General features: G+C 39.9%; 1 protein-coding gene across 1 annotated transcript in view; it reads left to right on the top strand.

Moving 5' to 3' along the window:
• The window catches only part of TG (thyroglobulin), a 144,440-nt gene that overhangs the window by 64,855 nt on the left and 60,780 nt on the right, over nt 1-18,805 (top strand). Inside the window, exons 36-41 of the mRNA XM_086878477.1 lie at nt 2,222-2,356; nt 3,213-3,377; nt 4,495-4,717; nt 7,152-7,245; nt 11,042-11,201; nt 15,866-16,065. Of these exons, the coding sequence (XP_086734603.1) occupies nt 2,222-2,356; nt 3,213-3,377; nt 4,495-4,717; nt 7,152-7,245; nt 11,042-11,201; nt 15,866-16,065 (977 nt within the window). The remainder of the gene's footprint in view (nt 1-2,221; nt 2,357-3,212; nt 3,378-4,494; nt 4,718-7,151; nt 7,246-11,041; nt 11,202-15,865; nt 16,066-18,805) is intronic.

The raw sequence follows: 18,805 nt of genomic DNA, 5'->3' as shown, positions 1-18,805 counted from the left end.
TGTTCTTCAGAAAAACAAAAGCAAAAGCACAAACTAGAACATAAATTGGTAAGGTTCAATCTGGAAAAGAAAGACCTGGGGATATCAGGTAATGCAGGCAGAAAATCTCTGGAGGGGATGCAATGGTTAATCCTCCATCACTTAAAACTGATGTCTATTTTTAAGAATCTTTCTAAGTGCCACAAAGTGTCACCCTAGATGTAGAGGCTGAAGTTTTCTGACATAGGTCATGCAACAGCTCATAGTGGGTGTTTCTAAAAAGGAGAAACCATTGACAATATGAAAAACAGTCATTTCCACATGACTAAAATCACTCTGTTGCTCTAAAATAATTGAATAGTCAGTCCTGAAAGGGAAGAAAGAAATCCAGTGCAGTGAATCTGTTACACAAGTCAAGCTGTAGCTGCAGGGTCACTGCTCCTGAGCAATTCAGATCCCCTCTGAATGTAGCACTGGTGATGACTTTGCCTCTCTGTGACTCAAATAAGCTTGTGGTGTTAACAATAAACAGTGCAACACCAAATTAACCTCAATTTCTACTTAGCTGTAGACTTGCAGCCTCTTTCAGAAAAGTTGCTCAGTACTATAAGAGGAGTGGAATGATTTTGGTTGTAAAGGACCCGTGGAGCCCAGTCCTGCTTTCTTGCCTCTAGCTCAAAACCTGATCTTTGTGAAGTTCTGGGGAATACAGAGGGTTTGTTCATCACTCTATCAGATGTTTTCTTCAGCAAGAGGATGGCAAAGGAACCAAGCCCTAAGGCAACCACCTTGGAAATGGTGGTAGCACATCAGCTTTGTTCAGCTTGTCCTTCATGAGATAACTCATGCTTGAGGTTTACACTTCCTAGGGAAGGTTTTACCCTGCAAAAGAGACTTTTTTCATCATTGTAGAGTCCTGAATTGTGGCAGTTACTCTGTGTTGTAGTGAATTATACCATAGCTATAAAATTGATTTTATTCACTGCTACTCCCTGCCTATTTGCTCAAGGAATGATGCAACCAGCCATGTCTGTGATGTGTTTTAGGTCTTGGGTTTTCATCAACTGGACAAGTTTGTCACCACCAGGACTTTCAAGTTGCTTGTATGGACCCTCAACCTCAGCCTGATGTCTGATGTTGAGTGCTGTTGTCAAACTGTCTTTCTATGAGAGGGGCAGAAAGGAAACTTTGGCCATCTTTGCCAGTCACTGATTTCTCAGTAGAATAAAAGAAATGTTTAATGAAATGACAGGTCAGGACTTTTGCATCTGTGTGGGTCAATGAGCTCAAGGGCAAGAGCTGCTCCCCAGGAATAGCAAAGGAACTGCTGACTCTGTTCTGTCCTCACCCTACAATTACATGGAGAGGGCAGCACCAGCCCACTGTTTAGGACTCTGGCCACAGCAGGGCCTTTTGCTTCTAAAACATATTGAACTTCTGAAAGAAACTAAAATAATTAAAGGCTCATTCTGTCCCAAACCCTTTTTGTCTTCTGTGTGCAAAACTGGGAGTTCTCAGATATTTTTATCTGTTTGTGTATGAGAAAAGACTGTGGATTTCTTAAAAATGTAGTTTGAGACAGAAGGACAATTCTTGAGGAATACCAGAGTTAGTACATATGTGTATATGCATGCTCACACAAGTGCATGGATGTTAAATGTATATATGGGAATATACATATATGTAATACACATGATTATATTTATACATATGCACATATTTGTATATATCTATGACTATGAAATTGAGTGAAATCTTAATTATGTAGAAGTTACATGACATTAAAACTGTTCATACAAATTAATATAATTATGTCCACAAAATCAAATTAAAATTATCAAATTAACCTCCATTTACTTTCCAAGAAGTTAGTGGCTGTACCTATTCAGGAACTTACATGCAAATATATAACCCATGCCCTGTAATGTAATTAGGGCTGATCAGAAACCTTTTATTTTAGTCAGTTGGATTTACCTTCAAACCTGGATAAAGCTGTCCTGGATTTGCCTTTTTCTTTATTAAATACCTTTGTAAACCAATTAATATCTGACCTTTGAACATGGGATTGGACCTTCAAGTCAATCAAAGGCCTTTGAATATTTAATTTATTCTCAGTTAATGCAAAGGAAGATGACACTTGTTCATTGAGGAACTCCCCAATGCTTTAAACTATATATTAGTTTCCTCTGAAATTTTTACTGCTCCTTCTAGTCATATTTTCTTTTTATGGTTCATTTTACAGAGTATGTGGATGCATGGCAACCCTTAAGTGTGTCATCTGTTCTCATGGATTCATCCATCTCAAACTTTGAAGTTGTGCATGTTAGCAGAGATATATCCAATGACTTCTCCACTGCCAGAGATTTTTGCCTGTCTGGTAAGAAATGGTCATCCACAGCTTTACAGAAAGCTTGTAAGCCTGAAATCCAAGAACAGCTTTTCCATTTCTGATATAGATACACTGATTTTACTTGTTTTTAAAGACTACCCCAGTGTTTCCTAATCTGAGAGAGGGGGTCTGAAGTTGTTTAACTGAAGAGAGGTGCAGCAGATATAAAATGCCCTACAGTAATTAGGTAATTTTGACACTTTTTGGGCACCGAGATCTCTTACTTCTCCAGGCATTGTGCAGCTGGGAGAATGTTATAACAAAGACTTAAAGCAATGATGTTTTGCTTCTCTAAAGTGCCACTGCCATTTTCTAAACTCACCTGCCATTATCTAAAGGTAGATAATGCCTGTGGCAGTGGTGTGTGAGGGAGGGTTAACTGAGAGCTAGGAGGAAGCAGGGATTGAGCTGTAGTAACAGCAAAGAGAATTACTTCAATCTATAGCCTGACTAGAGAGAAAGAGTCCCTTAGTTTCACATGGCTGGGAAATCCTCAGTGCCACAGTGGTAGAAATAAGGGAAAATTCCCATTTACTCGCTAGGGACAGTTGGAATTCAGATGAGGTTATGAGCACTTTACTAGATGATGTCTTTCTCCTTCTAAAACCTGTGATAATAGTTCTTTTTCCTGCATTATTCCATTTTAAGGACAATATAACCTGTCCTTTGGCTATTTTGGAGAATGTTCTGGGCATTTGAGGACATTTATGTCCCATTACTCTGAATTACATTAAATCCTTGTTGCTTCACCTGTTGTAAAACCTTTCTTTTAAGAACAGTTTAACACTGTCATGCAAAATACAACATTTTTACCTGCTCTTTTTCTTCATGCCTCACCTCACAGCTTGTTCAAAGAACCAGTCATGTGTAGTGGTTACACTGGAAATCCAGCCTTCAGCAATAAGGTGCATTTTCTACCCTGATACCCAGATATGCAGACATGGCCTGCAAGGGCACAGCTGCTGGGTTTTACTCAAAGAACCTGCTGCCTATATCTATAGGAGACAAGGTAAGAATGGGTTAGAGCTGTGGAGGAAAGACCTCACCTGTGGTGGTCTGTGCACAACTCTTGTGAATGGGGGACTGAGGAATTCCTCACCTCAAAAATCAATGTGGATGTCTCCTAGACACTTGCCCATGGCTGTTTCAGAGGAGTTACTGTTAAGGGGATGGGAAAAATGTCCCCAAATACTGTTTTAAAAATGCATGAAGTAGTAGTGTTACCCTCTGGTGTTGAAGCAGGCATAACAGGGGAAGTCTAGTTTATGAAAGATATTTTGAAAGTGCAGAATAGTAAAACCAAACAACAACAGTAATGCAAGTCCAGCTCTTAGCTTTTCATCTGCAGAAGATGCTTTGATATGCTCTTCCTTTTAAGCTTGGAGAATAACCCTAGGAGTGTTGAAAAGCCACTGTCAGTTGAAAGTACTAAGGAAAATCTCTAGAGAAAACTAAGAAAACAAACAGATATCCCTGCTCCCTAAGCAGGATGAAATAATTGTTTAAAAAAGTGAAAATTATTTAAGAGAGAAAAAGAAGTTGTGTAGACAGTATAGATAAGTAAAAATTCTGTTGTTTGGTTACATACTTATTTGAAAATGTAAGTTTTGTTGCGTTTATTCCCCTCGATTTTTAAAGAGACTGTTTTCTTTTTATGTAATACTGGTTGTTTTTTTTATTAAAGGTAATTAGAACCCAAGTAACAATAAGGGGGAAAGGAAAAAATTTTCCTTTTCAATTAAATTCTGTGAAGTCAATGAGAACCTTCTAAATGAGAGAAACTCAATGAGAGAAAAAGCAGTTTCTAAGTAGAACAAAATCACAAACTGAGACATAAAATCACCGTGTGTTTATTGTTTGTTGCAGGTTTGGTTTTAGTTTTAGTCCCATGACTATGAATTTTGTTTCTACATGTCAAATACATTGTTTTAGGAGAAAAATAGCAGGATGTATAACTTAGCTGTGTTTTAATGAAGTATTTTATAGGAAAAGAGTAACAGTAAATTTATCTATGTTTCATTTAAAGAAGTGGACACTTAACAGCTTAAAACTATGGGAATTTGGACTAATTTTCATTTCTGAAATGGTTCTAACTTGAAAAAAGCAAATTATTTTTTCTCTGATAGATTTACTCCTGCCCACTGAAGAATCAGATTCAACCCCAAGAGCGTACATCCCGTCCCATGGGTATCTGATGGGCAAATCCCAGGTGATCCACATTGGCTCAGAATGGAGAAACATCAGCCAGTTCCTGGGGGTCCCTTACGCTGCCCCTCCCCTTGGGGAGAGGCGCTTCAGCCCCCCGGAGCCGACTGCTTGGGAGGAAACCTGGAATGCCACGGTGGCTCGGTAAGAATCCCCCGTGACCACCTGCAGGAGCTCTTGTCCAGACAGGGGTGTGAAAATGACAGCAATATTCCTGTCCTTTCTCTCAAAGCAACCTACAGGGTTCAGCTAGGTACAAGTCTGATGCTTTGATTAGCAAAGAGAATAATTTCTTCCTCTGTGTGTTAAAGAATGCTAGCACCTCAAGAGAAAAGGAAAATTCCTGTACACTCCATTGCCTTGAATCTCTGCATAATTCCCCACTAAAAGTCTGCTGTCAGTCTATTTTCATTCTGAATAGTATTTGTGCAGGTATTTATTATATTGATACAAATACCTTTTGCTCCTGCTGAGCCATAAATTTGTACACATTTAATCCAAGAGGGGCACTTAAACACTGATCTAATCAGAAGCTGTGGGCCTCTTATAGAAATTCTCTCCCTAGTAGTGTCCAAGAGATCAGGGTGGAGGGCCTGGAAAAATCAATCTTTCCTGGCCAAAACCTATTAAAAGGCAAATGCTTGGGGAGCTGAAAGTGTAATTGGCCTTTGGTGATCCCATCCTTCAGGATGCACCTGAGCTGTGGAGGTGTGGAGCCTGGAGCACATTGCAGGCACCTGGTGGGATGTGGCTTTCTGTTTCCTCAGGTGTGCAGTGGTGTTAGTTCAGCACACACAGCACCAGCTCTTGGTGTCTGAGCCACAGTGTGGTCTCTTGTAGGGCTTAGCTAGACCCACCTGCCTCTGTGATCTCCCCTTGAAGACCTGGGGTTTCAGTGAGCAGCCTGGCTGAGATTTGCAAAATAATTTGAGTACCTTTGTCAATCTGTTCCTGTATTTTGAATCCACAGTGCTTGCTTAGCCCCATGAAAAATTTGGCCATTATCTTCTATTATTCATTTAAAATTAAAAAACCAATTCTTTTGTACTTGGGGAATTGGAGAAACCTCACTTTATGTATAGAAACTGTTGATTTTTTTAGAATTCTATATATTCTATATTGATGTTGCTAAATATTAATATACAAGAAATTCACATTAGCACAATGCCATTACTGATGGAAGAGAAATATTTATTTATCAGCTTGGACTTGATGAAAGGCTTAAAAAACTTTAAAAACCCAGCCCAAACCAACCCAACCAAAAACATCAGCCAGCTGCTGGAGTCTCCAGCTGCTGGAAGAGCTGTGGACTTGCTTCAGCAGGTGGCAGCCTTTCTCCTGGGAGCTGGAGAAAAAAAGCTGTGATCACAGGTGATGATCCCTGCTGCCCTGCGGAAAGCTGTATGATTAATAGTGTAATATCTGTTTTCCTGGCAGGTTTCCTACCTGGGATTTTGCATTTTTTCTGCCAAAAGTGGTTTTAGCAGTTTTTTGTTTTGGAGATGGTGTACTTCACTATGTCAGTGTGAAAGTTGTTGAGTGACATCACCATCCTAGGAGCCTCCCCCTTAAGATAAAAAAAAATAAATTGTAGAATTCCATTAAGTCTGGTACTTTTCCTTGTAGTTTTCTAGTAATTTCTTCACACCTATAATACAAAATTTTACAAGGACATTAAAAATGATAATTTAAAAATTCTCTGAGCTATTTCCATATTTTCGGAATATTTTCTCTTTTGGCTTTCTCAATAATAGATTGTGATAAAAAATAATAAATTATTTTTTCCATAACTCATCATGTGGTATGGAAAAAGCTGTGAAATAGAAGGAACTGGCTTCAAAGTAGGTACTGAGCAGCAAAAATCATCCACTTTCAAGCTTGATATCCTTGAGCAGATGAACCTCATTCAGATGATGGCCAGAAAATAATTTTCTCTATGTGGTTGGCTACTGAATTCTTATCAAAAGGGTACTTTTAACATTAATTGACACTATTAATTGATGCTGTTAATTGTCTGCTATGATGCATAGAACACAGAGATGTTTTAAATGCGTTAAAATTTTGAAGTTACTAAATTTTCCCACAGACCATTAGAAATTAAATTAAACACAATTACATGTAGCCCACAGACCCCTAGGAAATAAATAAAAATGTATGTAGCCCACAAATTATTAGAAATTTAAATGAATAACCAGCATTTCAGCAAAAGAGTGATTTTGTAGGTGTGCAGGGAAGACTGTGCCTGTGAGTCCCAGTCCTGCTCTCTTTACAGCTGGTGCTAATTTTGTGTAGTTTATGTAAAGTGTGGATTTTTTGAGGCATATTTTCAAGTTTTAAGCTTTTTAAAATGAGGCAGGGTGTCTGAAGAGGGGCTCTGGGCACACAAATGCAATGCATTATCTGTATGTGTACAAATATAGCTGCTGCTAACTTATAGGTGGGCATGGCTTTAAACATGATCAAGATTTACAGATTTAAAAAATTTATTAACCTAATGCATCAAAGTATAAGGAAGTAGTAGCAGTGGAAGACGAGTATAAGCCTTTTTTATTGTAGCTTTCTCAATCTGTGTCTCTAGGGCAGCATGTTGGCAGCCAGGAGATGGAGAGGCCCCGTCACAGTCTGTCAGTGAAGACTGTCTGTATCTGCACATCTTTGTTCCTGACACCACTGTAAGTAAGAGATGTAATTAAAATCGAATTTTTTTTTTGTAGCTGAGGGTTGTCTCTTTCCAAAGTGCTTTTAATTGGCATGAATGGCTGTTTTTCCTGTGCTGTTCACAAAGCCTGCAAAGTTGAATTAGGCACTCTGGTGTCTTTACTGGTACAAGAGTATTCCCTACAGGCTTTGTGTGAGCAGTGTGAGGTGACTAGGAGGACAGCATACTAAAAAGCTAGAAATAAGAGAGACAGAGAGGGAAACAACACAAGAAGGTGGCAGCAAAGGAGGATAAATTAAGGACAGAGATGGCAGTGTTCCTGCAAGCAGACCATCTGTCCAATAATGCAATACAATACATCAACACTTGCCACCAGACAGGGAGCTGCTGATGCTTTTTTTCCCCCCTCATCTTCTCTCTTCCCCTGTTGACATCTGTGGGAGGTCTGTTAGGAAAAGAGGGTAGCAAGCAATCCTACATTTGTGGCCAGCTCACAGAGCTTAAAAATAGATGTTTCAAAAATGACTGGGCCACAGGTACAATCTGAGGAATTGTCATTTGAAAGTTCTTGATTTTCTCATTCTAAACAGATATAACAGAAAGCTGCAAGTTAAAGCCAAGCTAAAATGTTTGGCCAGCCCTTGTGGGGCTGGGGATGAAGATGCTGAGTAAGATGTGACTCCCATTGAAGAGTGGGCTCAGAGACAGGAACTTTTTCTTTCCTCAGTACTGGCAATTTCCAGAAGGTGATGGTAGTTGTAACAGAAATTTATGAGTCTGTCATACTGCATGTCTGGAAAGAGCTGGTTTAGCAATCTGACAGCAGCACACATAGTCCCTTGCAGGCCCATTTTAATCATCAGAGACCAGCAGTCTGTCTTCTCCCTGCAGCATGAGGCTGTCCTTTTGCCTTGAGTGCAGTTGCCACTTATTGAAAACATCAGGTCACTGTCTCAGGCAGTTTGCCATCTATGCTTAAAAGAGCTGCATTCAAGGTAGTTTATTTGAAAGCATTGTATTTTCCACCAGAATAAATAGTCTTGTTTCTTCTCCTTGTCGGTTCCGTGAACTGAATCTCTCCTCTCTTTTGTAAAGGTGTAAGGTAGAAGTAGGCACAATCAAGAAAATCAGTTTCTCATGCATAAGTCTAGTCCAGGAGAGAACTAAAATTCCTGGTTTTGCAGAAGTAGCTGGCAACAGAAGGCATTGCATTTTCCTGTCTCTTTCTGCGGCAAGTTCTATTTTTTTGTCACATGCAGAAATACAGTTATATATTTTCAGCCTGTGGAGAGTTAAATTAGCTAGCAAACATGGAATATAAAATCTCCCAGAGAGCAGCAAATGCAGAGGTTATTCAGGAGCATTTTGAACCTCAAAAAGAACACAGTGCAGGGACTGCTGTCTGTCACCAAAAGACTCTCAAAGTGTCAAGCAGTGAAGAAGGTAAATGACATCATTTTTCTTCCATAGCTACATGTACCACAGTTAAACTGGCACTTCTGACTTTTTTCCACCTATAATCATCACTACCTGTCACACTAGCTCAGCAAAGCTGTGCTTGGCTTTTATTTAGAAAGGGTTTAATTGTAAGAACGAGACTTAAAAATTTCCATTAAACAGGAATATTTATCTCTTCTTACTCAGTTTCATGCACATTTCCATCCTTAGAGCATCATCCTCACTGCACTCAATTCTTTACAGAGCAATATTGTGCAGTAGTAAAAGCACTGAAGGTTGCCTGTCTTGGTCGAATTTAGATCTATCCCTGTCAAACAGCTCATCAAGTGTTTTACAGAAGGATGAGCAGGGAGGTTGGACCAGATGGCCCCAACAATATTCCCTTCCAAGGTTAACCATTCTGTCTTTCTATGATTGAGAAGATGCTTGTGAATATTACGAAACATCTCAGAATTCCAGCTGACTTGCAGTGTCCCTGTGGCTGCTGAACTTCATTACCCCATTAGGGTTTGCACATGGGACCAAAACCCCTCAGTCATGAGCTCATGATGGAGCTGCTGGGCTTCCCATTGCTTGGTGCAGAAAAAGAGATGGGAATGCTACATCCACTTGGCTTGGTGCACAGTCCCAGTGCTAAATCTTCCCCAAATTACTCCATATCTGTAGCTGTTGTAAATGGCTTTTGTTTGCCATTTCCAAATTTTACTGCCCATCTTTGCCCTTCTTGAGTTTTTTATTGTGTAAAGTCCCTCAGAATAATGTAACATGCAATTTACAGGGCAGCTGGAGGTCATGGTGCTGTGGAGACTGTGGCTATGTGGGAAAATCTTAGTATGAGCCTCAGGCTTAACCATGCTGAGGGGATGGAGCAGGATCAATATAATTGTTAATACCATTTTAGTGTACACAACTCAATGTGGTTGTATTTCAGAATGAATTTCCATGTGAAAACAGATGATTTCATTTTTTTTGTTCACCCCCATCTCTCTCTGTGCAGAAATGGGAACCAGGGACAAGGCACTGAGAGTTAGGCAGTTTCAATTCAAGAGAAGTTCATGAGAAAAAAACAACTGTCTCAGTGCTTGTAAGGTCTTGGGTTTTCTTGGCAACATTGTTATGTTCACAAAAAGCCCCTGAACTGATTTATCAAAGAGATAAGTGAGGAGTGCACACAATTGTGTGCAAATTAAGGGCAGTTGAGGGTAGTTTGCCTGCTAACCCCTAATTTTGCAGGATGCTGCAGCCATCACTGCTCTGTTCCTTCTCCCCTACAACCATTTGTGTTTTTGCTGGAGACATTCTTTGCCAGAACAGATGGGACTGCTGTGTTTAGCTAAGCTCTATCCAGAAAATAACAGCAACAGAGCCCATTGCCCTCTAGGTGCAGGGAAAACCAACCCCAGATGTACTTTGATGCTGCTACAGGAAAGGAAAAAACCAAACCAACCCCCCCACCCCCTTATGTTCACTGAAGGATGTTTCTTTTGAGTGTCTGTAACCTGCTGGGGCTGTCCTGGGGCTGTTCTGCCTTTTTCCTGTTCATGCAGCAGCAGTCTGGCTGCAGCCCTGCTGTGTGTGCAGAGTCCATACCTGGTGCTGCTTGGGGAAAAACCTTCTGTTTCTGGGCAAAATCGGGTGTCTCTGCCAGGAGTGTTAACTGGGTGCAGATTGGGACTCCTTGCCATCCCAGGAATCCTGCTGGGCTCTTTTGGGGCAGAGTCCATTGGTACTTTGTGAGATGTGTCTCTCCTCTTCAGAGACAAAGTCCTCTCTGCTGGATCCCTCTGTGTATCTGGTAGGGGAAAATTTCCATGGGGACTGAAGGAGCATGGAGTGTTATCAAAATCAGGGGACATTTTTGAGACCAGGCAGTGTTTGAGGGCTGAAGACGAGAGCAGCAAGCAGCTGTGCACAGCTATGAGTTAGTCTTACTCAAGATGGAGCAAGCCAACAGGCCTTTTCCTTCTGCTGTTTCCCACTTGCTTGAACGTTTCCTGCATGTTTGTGTAGAGCAGATGTGCTCTAGCCAAGACAAGCACACCACATGCTCAGTGGCCAAGGCAACAGGAGCTGGCCTAGAGGAGATTTTGGCTGGTGGTGCTGTTAGATCTACTTTATACTGGAGATAGTGCCCTCTTTATGATATATGGGTCATTGCAGACATTTTGTGGACAATTGTGGACACCTTTTAAATTCCAGACAAATAGGCAGATATTCTTTCTTTATGGTCACTCTTAAAGAGCTATAAATAACGCTTAGATAATGTTCATGAGGAAGCTGTGTGTGTTCTCACCAGTGAACTACCAAAGCAGTTGGCAACAGGAATATGAATCTGGTCATTGTCATGGCAGGTCAAAAACATGTCAGTGTTGGTGTTCTTCCACAATGGAGGGAGTTACAGTGCTGAGGAGGGAAAGACAACCCTGGATGGATCATACCTGGCTGCCGTTGGTAACGTCATCGTCGTGACGGCAAACTACCGCGTCGGTGTCTTTGGCTTCCTGAGCACTGGTAAGTCATGGATTTCCAGAGTAAACACAATTATGTGGCTCTTCTGTTTCTAATTTTTATTTTTTCAAGGTATTATTTCAATTCAAGTAACCTATATCTTTCACAGAATTTTTTTTTAATTATTGTGGAAAAAAAATGGCCAAGAAGTTGTGGAGCCTTGATCTGAAGACAAAGGGGAGAGGTTGGGGGAACAGGGACATCTTGTCCCAAAAATCTATAACCAAACCCAATATCTATATCAAAGCACTGGCTAGACTTGTGTTTGCAGATGAGATTCTGGATATTGAATTTGCAGACACCTGTGAAGATAGGTCAGTATCAAAATTCCTGCTAATTCCAGTGGCTGACCATTGTGGGTAGAGTTTTCAATGATTCCAAATTCCAACCTGTTCCATCCATGGTATTTTGCTGATGCTTTCTTGTGCCCGTGTCAGAGTGGGGAAGAGGCAGAGGCAGATAAGTCAGGTTCATGATAAGAAGGATGTGAGAGGATGGAAAGTATGGAACAAAGGTAGTTGGTTGGTTCCTTAACAATTCAGCCTGATTTTTCTGAAGGACTTGCCACATTTAATCTGAGTCTGTACTGGCCTGGATGTGACTGAATATTTGCATGTTCTGTGATGCAACCCTTCCCCATGTTCCAGTGTAAAGGATTTTTCAATACCTATTGCCATTAAATATTATACAAATTCCCATTACAAACAGGATTTTGTCTTGTATAAAGAAGTACGAAAACACACATTCAATCTCCCTAAACCTTTGGGGTAGTGCCATCTGGTCTTGGGGATTGTTTTTTTCATTATGCCTTTTTTTAGCCTTGCCTTTTTAAGCAAGAAGGGAACATTTTTCATTCTACCATCTTTCACTTCTGCCTGGGGCAGGGGAACTTAAGGTAGAGAGCCATTGAGAGAAAATGCAGCAGCTGCAAGTGGAGCTCTGTCTCTTTCAGTCTGGTGGCAATCTTTGGTCTCTTTAGTGGGAATTTTAATACATTTATAACTTTTAGGATGTCATATTTGCCATGTTTGGAAATATCTGACCTATGCACTTTGCCTCATGATCCTTTTGAGTGTTCCCTGCTAATGATGTTGGGTGGATTCTGCCTAGTTTGAGGTTATAGCTGCAGTGTTTGGTTATTTTTTTTCTCTTCTCTCTTTACTGTTTTGTTCAAAACTCACTCCCAGCAAAGTCTCTTTCATTCTGTAAATAGAGAGCTGGCACTACAAACTCCTTACTTATTTAGATAAGAATTTGATTATGGGTGTATCTGGAGAAAAAAATCACTATTTTCATCAGTGCAAACCCAATGTTTATGAAAGTGATACCATCATTTCATCTAGAGCCAAATACAGCGTGGATATGTTCTGTGGAAGCTTCCAGTACACAGCACTGCCCACACACTACCCACCACCCTCCTTCAGCCCTGTGAAAATCACCTAGGTTTCTTCCTGAGTGGAAAATGCTGGTTGGGCTGAATATGATGCAGCAGTATTTATATGATGATGCATAACTTAGGGATCAAGAAAATTATTTGGTCTCTGTTTCACAGGGTTCTCCCTGTATGTCCCAAAATGTCAATACATGGGCTTGGTGTGCATGGTTGGTGTTCCTGCAATCCTTCACACAGACGTGGTTCATTACACACAGGGACTTTCTGGGGCCTTTCTCCTATTCCTCTGTACTGTGGAGCTGTGGTCAGGGAAAAGTTCAGTCTTTCCTGGCCTCTTCCTCTTTGGGAAGTCCTTGGTGTGTAGCTGGGAAAATCATACAGTTCTAGACTCACAAAATCTTTTAAGTTGAAAAGGATTCACAAGAATCATTGAAGTCCAGCTCTTGGCCCTGCACAGGACACCCCAAGAATCCCACCATATGCCTGGGATTGTTGTTCAAACACACCTTGGGTCTGTCAGGCTTGGTGCTGAGACAACAAATTTACATCATTAACCATTAACATTCCAGTCTCCTGCACCTGGTCCTTTGGAACTTTTGCCATTGGTTTCAAAGGGAGCAGGAGTTCACCCTTAGGGCTTCATAGCAGGACTGTTAGAAGCCCCTACAATTAGAAATAAAAGTGATGAACTTGTGAGTAATATTAGTTTGATTATCCAACTGAGAAAAGTGCTGAATCCTCTCAAGTTGACTTGTTATAATTCATAAATCTAGAAAGGAAGGAGTTAAATGGATTTTTAGGGAATTGAAGGGTAATGAAAACAGAAGAGTTCTTTTTGTTTGCATGGAGCTTTTGTTAGTTCTACAGTTATTCTGGTTCCTCAGTGGCTTTTGCAAAAAGTGAAAGAGTTCTCTTTTCTCGTAAACAAAAAAGATGTTAAATTAAATTTGCTATCACCCATTAATGTTGCAAAAAGTGATGCACATTCTTACTATTGTCTTAATTTCTTGCTTTGTGTCCAGAAAAATTGAGGTGAATTGCCAGTCATATGGATGGCAAGAGTATGGAGAACACAGTCATGTTTATAGGTTTTATTCCTTTAAGATTCCATGAAATCATATAAACCAAAATGATTTTTGTGCTTTAATTCAGCACTATTGTTCTTCTTCTATTTAGTAATTACAGAAGGAAGCACACAAGGACTCTGGTGTCTTTTCAGCTTCCTGTGGTCCTCAGGAATGTGATCTTTTCCTACAAAAAGGCAGTGGAAAAGATTCCTGGCAGACATGTTTCTTTCAGTCTAACTCTTATGAATGTCCATGCATGCATCTGTTCTCAGTGTGGTACATTTCACAACCCAGCTGTGGTTTTTGCCAGGGAAAAAGGAACTGGTTATATTTCCCTCTTAGGTCTTTCTGTTTAGTATAGTGAAAGCAAGGCAGACCGTGTGGCTAAAACATTTGCATGGATCTGCACATAAAAAATTATTCACCAAAGGGATTGTAAAGCATTGGAAAAGGCTGCCCAGGGCAGTGGTGGAGTCACCATCCCTGAAATATTTAAAAACACGTAGATGGGGCACCTGGGGGCATGGTTTAGTGGTGAACTTGGCAGTACAGTGGTAACAGTTGGGCTCAATGATTTTAAGGGTCTCTTCCAACCAGAGTGATTCTATTATTTCACTTCCTTTGGAATGGTCTCAATGGGGATGGAGCAAATCCTTAAAATGAGATTTCCTTTTTAAAGAGTGGGTTTATTGCTGGATTGAGAACTCTGGGAACTGGTCATGGTGTGCAAACTGAAAAAAACCCAAAAAAACAAATCACAAATTCAAAAAATTAAGCAGGGAAAAGATTTCCTCCATTGCTTCACTGGTGTGCCTTGGACTGGTCATCTGAAACAGTGGCTATAGGTCATAGTGTTTTGGGCTATTCAGTTTTTGACTGCCCTGATGAAAGGCTGTTCCTAACAATGGCTGTTGTAGCATGGGCATCCCTAAGCCCTGCAAGGTTATCATTAATCTGTTCTCCTCTATATTTATTCTACTGTTTAATCTGGTGTGTTTGATACCTCAGAAATTCACAGTGTAAAGGATGTACACTTCAACTGCTCTTTGCCCAAGACCTGTCCACAAAGTGACATCTTTTTATTCTGCTCCCTGTTAATTTTAATTCACTAGTTTCTGAACCTGCCCTTATTTTAAACTTGTGCTGTTTGGTCTTGGCAATGGAAGAAACAGTTTCAGTTGTTTTTCTATTCACGGCTTTTCTGTTTTATCCTGTGGGTTTGTGTTTTTTTCCAAGTTTTAAATGAGAAGAATTTTAGAACTTTGGAAATGAATGGCTCATTGTGGATTAAAAAGAAGTAGACTGAATAATCATTTTCTATTCCTTTTTTTATAAACCATGGAGGAATTACTTATTTCTGCTTTTGTTGACATAAAATCAAGCTTACCTACATGGTTGCATAACTAGATGCTTTCAGCATTAATTTCTTATTAATCAAAGTATCAGGTTACCACTTTTTGGTCTTGAAAAGGAGGTGGTCATACTTAGGCATTAATAATTAATTATTTGTTTGTTTTTTATGTTTATATATATTTATAAGATTTCTATTGGATAAACATAGGACAATCTCAAAACTATAGACAGAAATATAAATTTTAAAATAATATCTGGAAGAGTGTAAAGGATTTCAATAGGATTCATAGCAATTTCATAATGATATGATTTATAATCATTATTCAATAATTATTTTTAATAATTAATTCATAATGGTGAGGTTTATGATGATTGGTCAGGCAGGGCAAGTGTAAGAGGTGTGTAGGAAGGAAACATAAAATCAGGTGTCTCCAGGGAAACTAATTCTTATAGATCCCTTCCAACTTGAGAACCTGGCCAACACACAGATATTTTTGTTTATTTTAAACTCATTTTAAGATCGAGCTACTTATGTAGAAAAAGAATCTTATGGCTAAATCTATGGATACTTGAGCCTGGATTTGTCTCCTGCCATGATGTGTCCTAATGAAGCTTAGAAGTTCAAGTGTTATTTTTCTACCTCTGGGACAAAACAGCACCCCCAGGGCTGCCCTGTGGAGTGGTAAAAACTGAAATAGAGTCACTGTGTAAAGCGATTACCTTGGAGGAGACCAGACTTTTAAACTCTGGCATCAGTTTTGTCAAGTTTCACCTAAAAGAGCTGTAAAAAATGTAACATTTACTCCAAACTTCAATGCTTCTAGTTTTCTGCTGTATTTTGTTTCCTACTCCAGGTTCTGCTGAGGTGAGTGGGAATGCTGGCCTTTGGGACCAGCTGGCAGCGTTGAGGTGGGTGCAGCAGAACATCGCCAGCTTCGGGGGCGATCCCAGCCGGATTTCTCTGGGAGCCGAGCGCGGCGGGGCGGATGTCACCAGCGTTCACCTGCTCACAGAGACAGCGGGCACAGACCTTTTCAGGAGGCTGCTGCTGATGGTAAGTTCCATTCCTGCTTCAGCTTCACCTGCATTGTGAAAGGATGTTGCTACAGAGATGAGGATGCTGCGGTGTGTGGGTGCTGGGTTTATTTCATCCATACCTTGACAGGGCTGTTATTGCTGCACTTATTTTTCATCTCACCTGTAACTGTTATCTCCAAGAGCTGGATGCTTCACCAGGATGTACAAGAGATGTGTGTGATTTACTCATAGCAAGAACCCAGTTTTCGTCACTGTGGTTTTTTTGTGTGTTACATAAATAACCTTGTTTTGTAACCTGCAAGTACAACAGCTTAGTTTCCATTCCTTAAATACGATTGTTGGTCAGCAGCTTTTAGACCCTGAAACTGATGAGCCAAACTCCCACATGGTAAAGTATCCAGTCTTTTTATCAGATCTTATGACAGATTTCATTTAAAAGAAAAAAAAGTTTCAGAGAATAAAAATCAGTTTACAGATGGGCTTGTTTCCCATCAGCTTAAACGACTTTCTCAGTCACTCCAAGTGATCCATATCCTTAAAGCCTTTCCTGTGTTGAGTCTCAGGACTCTGAGATCAGTTGTGTCAGCATCAATATTGCCATTTATCTTCGCAGCCTCAGATAAGCTCAGTGTGCTCTGAAATGATTCTTAATCAACAGAGGAAGTTTATTCATCCAGCAGAAATGGTACTTGGACAAAATGAGTTCTGCTAGCAGTGTTACCTTGGAACAGTGAGCAGTGGGATATAATTCTTGGTTCAGGAAGCTGAGGGCCCAATTAAATAAAATGTTGCCTTGAAAATAATGACATTTTAATTCAGTACCTAATTGTTCTTCACTGTGCCCTTGCTTTAGGAAACATAACTTGCCTTTTGTATCCTCGTGTCTCAATAAGTTTATTTTAATTGCACTGCTCTAGTGGGGAAGGCAAGGGAAGTTTTTGAAAATTGTTGTTCATTAATTGGGTTTTTTTGTCATTATCAGATAATTCCTCACACAGTTCCTAGATTTTTAGTCAGCTCTTGACATAGGATTTAATTTACTTGAAGACTCAGAGTCCTTTTTCTCAGTGTCCTCCTGCTTTGAAGTCACAAACCCTTTACTGATGTGGCTGAGGATGGAGCCCTGTGGAAAGGACACAGAGCAATTTAACAGCTGGTCCATTTAGTGGAGGGAAATGCAAGGACCTCTTGGCTTATTGTTCCTTCTGGATAGTGGTTCCATGTTATATATTTTCTTTTATTAAAAAAAAAAAAAAAAATTAAACTCATTTTTTCTCCTACAGCAGAACACTGAATAAGGGAAAACAGTGGCAAGTGCAATGAGCAGACAGGTGCACAAATTCTCCCCACTTTTCTAGTGTTTATATCTTTTTTTAAAAAAACTGTGCAGGCAACTGTCTTGGCAAAAGCAGCATCTCCACTGAGTTCAGAGTAGTGTTAATTTCAGATTTCAGAGAAGTGTTAATTATTTATCCTGACAGCCTTACAGTGGATTTAGTTTTCTTGTGAAATACACTGACAAAATGAAAAGCAAACAACAATAGCAGTAGCTTGTAACTTAAAAATACACTTGATTTTTTTTAAACTGATGCCAAAGTTGTTTTCTTACATCTTCTGTAAAAGGGTGTATCTTGTTTTTGTTCAAAGATACCAAAATCATTGACTACGTTTAATTTTACTGTAAAAAAAGAGGTGCACACAGATTAGAATCATGAGACTGAGATTATATACCAGATGTACCTTTCCTAAGGGAAAATCCCTCAATGAAGCAATAGAGCTCTTCTGCAAAAATCAGCTTTGTGCTCCTGGTTTCTGTGTTTGTTATGAATGATAAAACCACATTGTTCCTGAGCATGCAGAGAGCAGTGGTGCATGAAACTTTCTTTGCTAGAAAATGTGCACCTGAAATAGCAAAATGCTTTTGAGTTTCCTGTGTCTGCCTTGTAATAGTTTTTGTTTGGAACAAATCTGAAAACAGATTGTACAAAATCAGTGTAAAGCTCTCATGAGGACTTCTTAGAATTTATTTCATCTTTCAGTGGTATGATTAGAAATAAGTGGTATCAGTGATTATGGTCTTGTTTTAAAAGGTTTAAGAGCATTAGTCTGGCATTTGACTTCCTGTTTTGATTGCTCAATTAATTTACCAGTGCAATTTTGATGTGGATGGCTGGATCAATGGTGTGGATTGCAGGGGCTGTAATCCTGGCATTCCTGCTGGGTGTCAAGGGCAGCTTCCAGCCTTTTCCACCCAGTACAAGGGAGGACATCAGGTCCCTCCTGGCCATGGAAGCAGATCAGACAATAGTGGAAAGAGAAGGTTTATTGCTCTTCTAATGCAGTCAGGTGCAAGGCTCTCTAGCATGGACCCTAAATATCCCTGATCCTGGTAACCAGCTACTCTTTAGATCCCCTTTCTTCCTTCTTTTCCCATCTCCTTTTCCCCTCCCTTTACCAGTCTCATTACCTCTCAAACAAAGCAACCACCTCTCTTGGTTACTTTTTTTCATTATAGCTGTTTTGGAACATCCCTACCCAAATTTTGTACTTCTGATACCATATCATAGGTAATGTAGGATTTGTATAAAATCCCCTGGGGGGTGTAATTTCTCCTTCAAGCTCATGTTTCCCAAAAGGTGCCAAATAAAGTCTTTCAGTTAATTGTAAAAGTAGCAAGACCTCACAGAATTTTCTCATAACCATCTGTGAAATCCAGCCATCCCTATGGTTTTTGGGTTTTGTCACTTTATCATGTC

This window comes from Cyanistes caeruleus, chromosome 1 (genome assembly GCF_971803275.1).
Source record: "Cyanistes caeruleus chromosome 1, bCyaCae1.hap1.1, whole genome shotgun sequence".
NCBI classification, from domain to species: Eukaryota; Metazoa; Chordata; class Aves; order Passeriformes; family Paridae; genus Cyanistes; species Cyanistes caeruleus.
The sequence above is the reverse complement of the archived record's forward strand: the minus strand, read 5'-3'. Positions and strand labels throughout refer to the sequence as shown.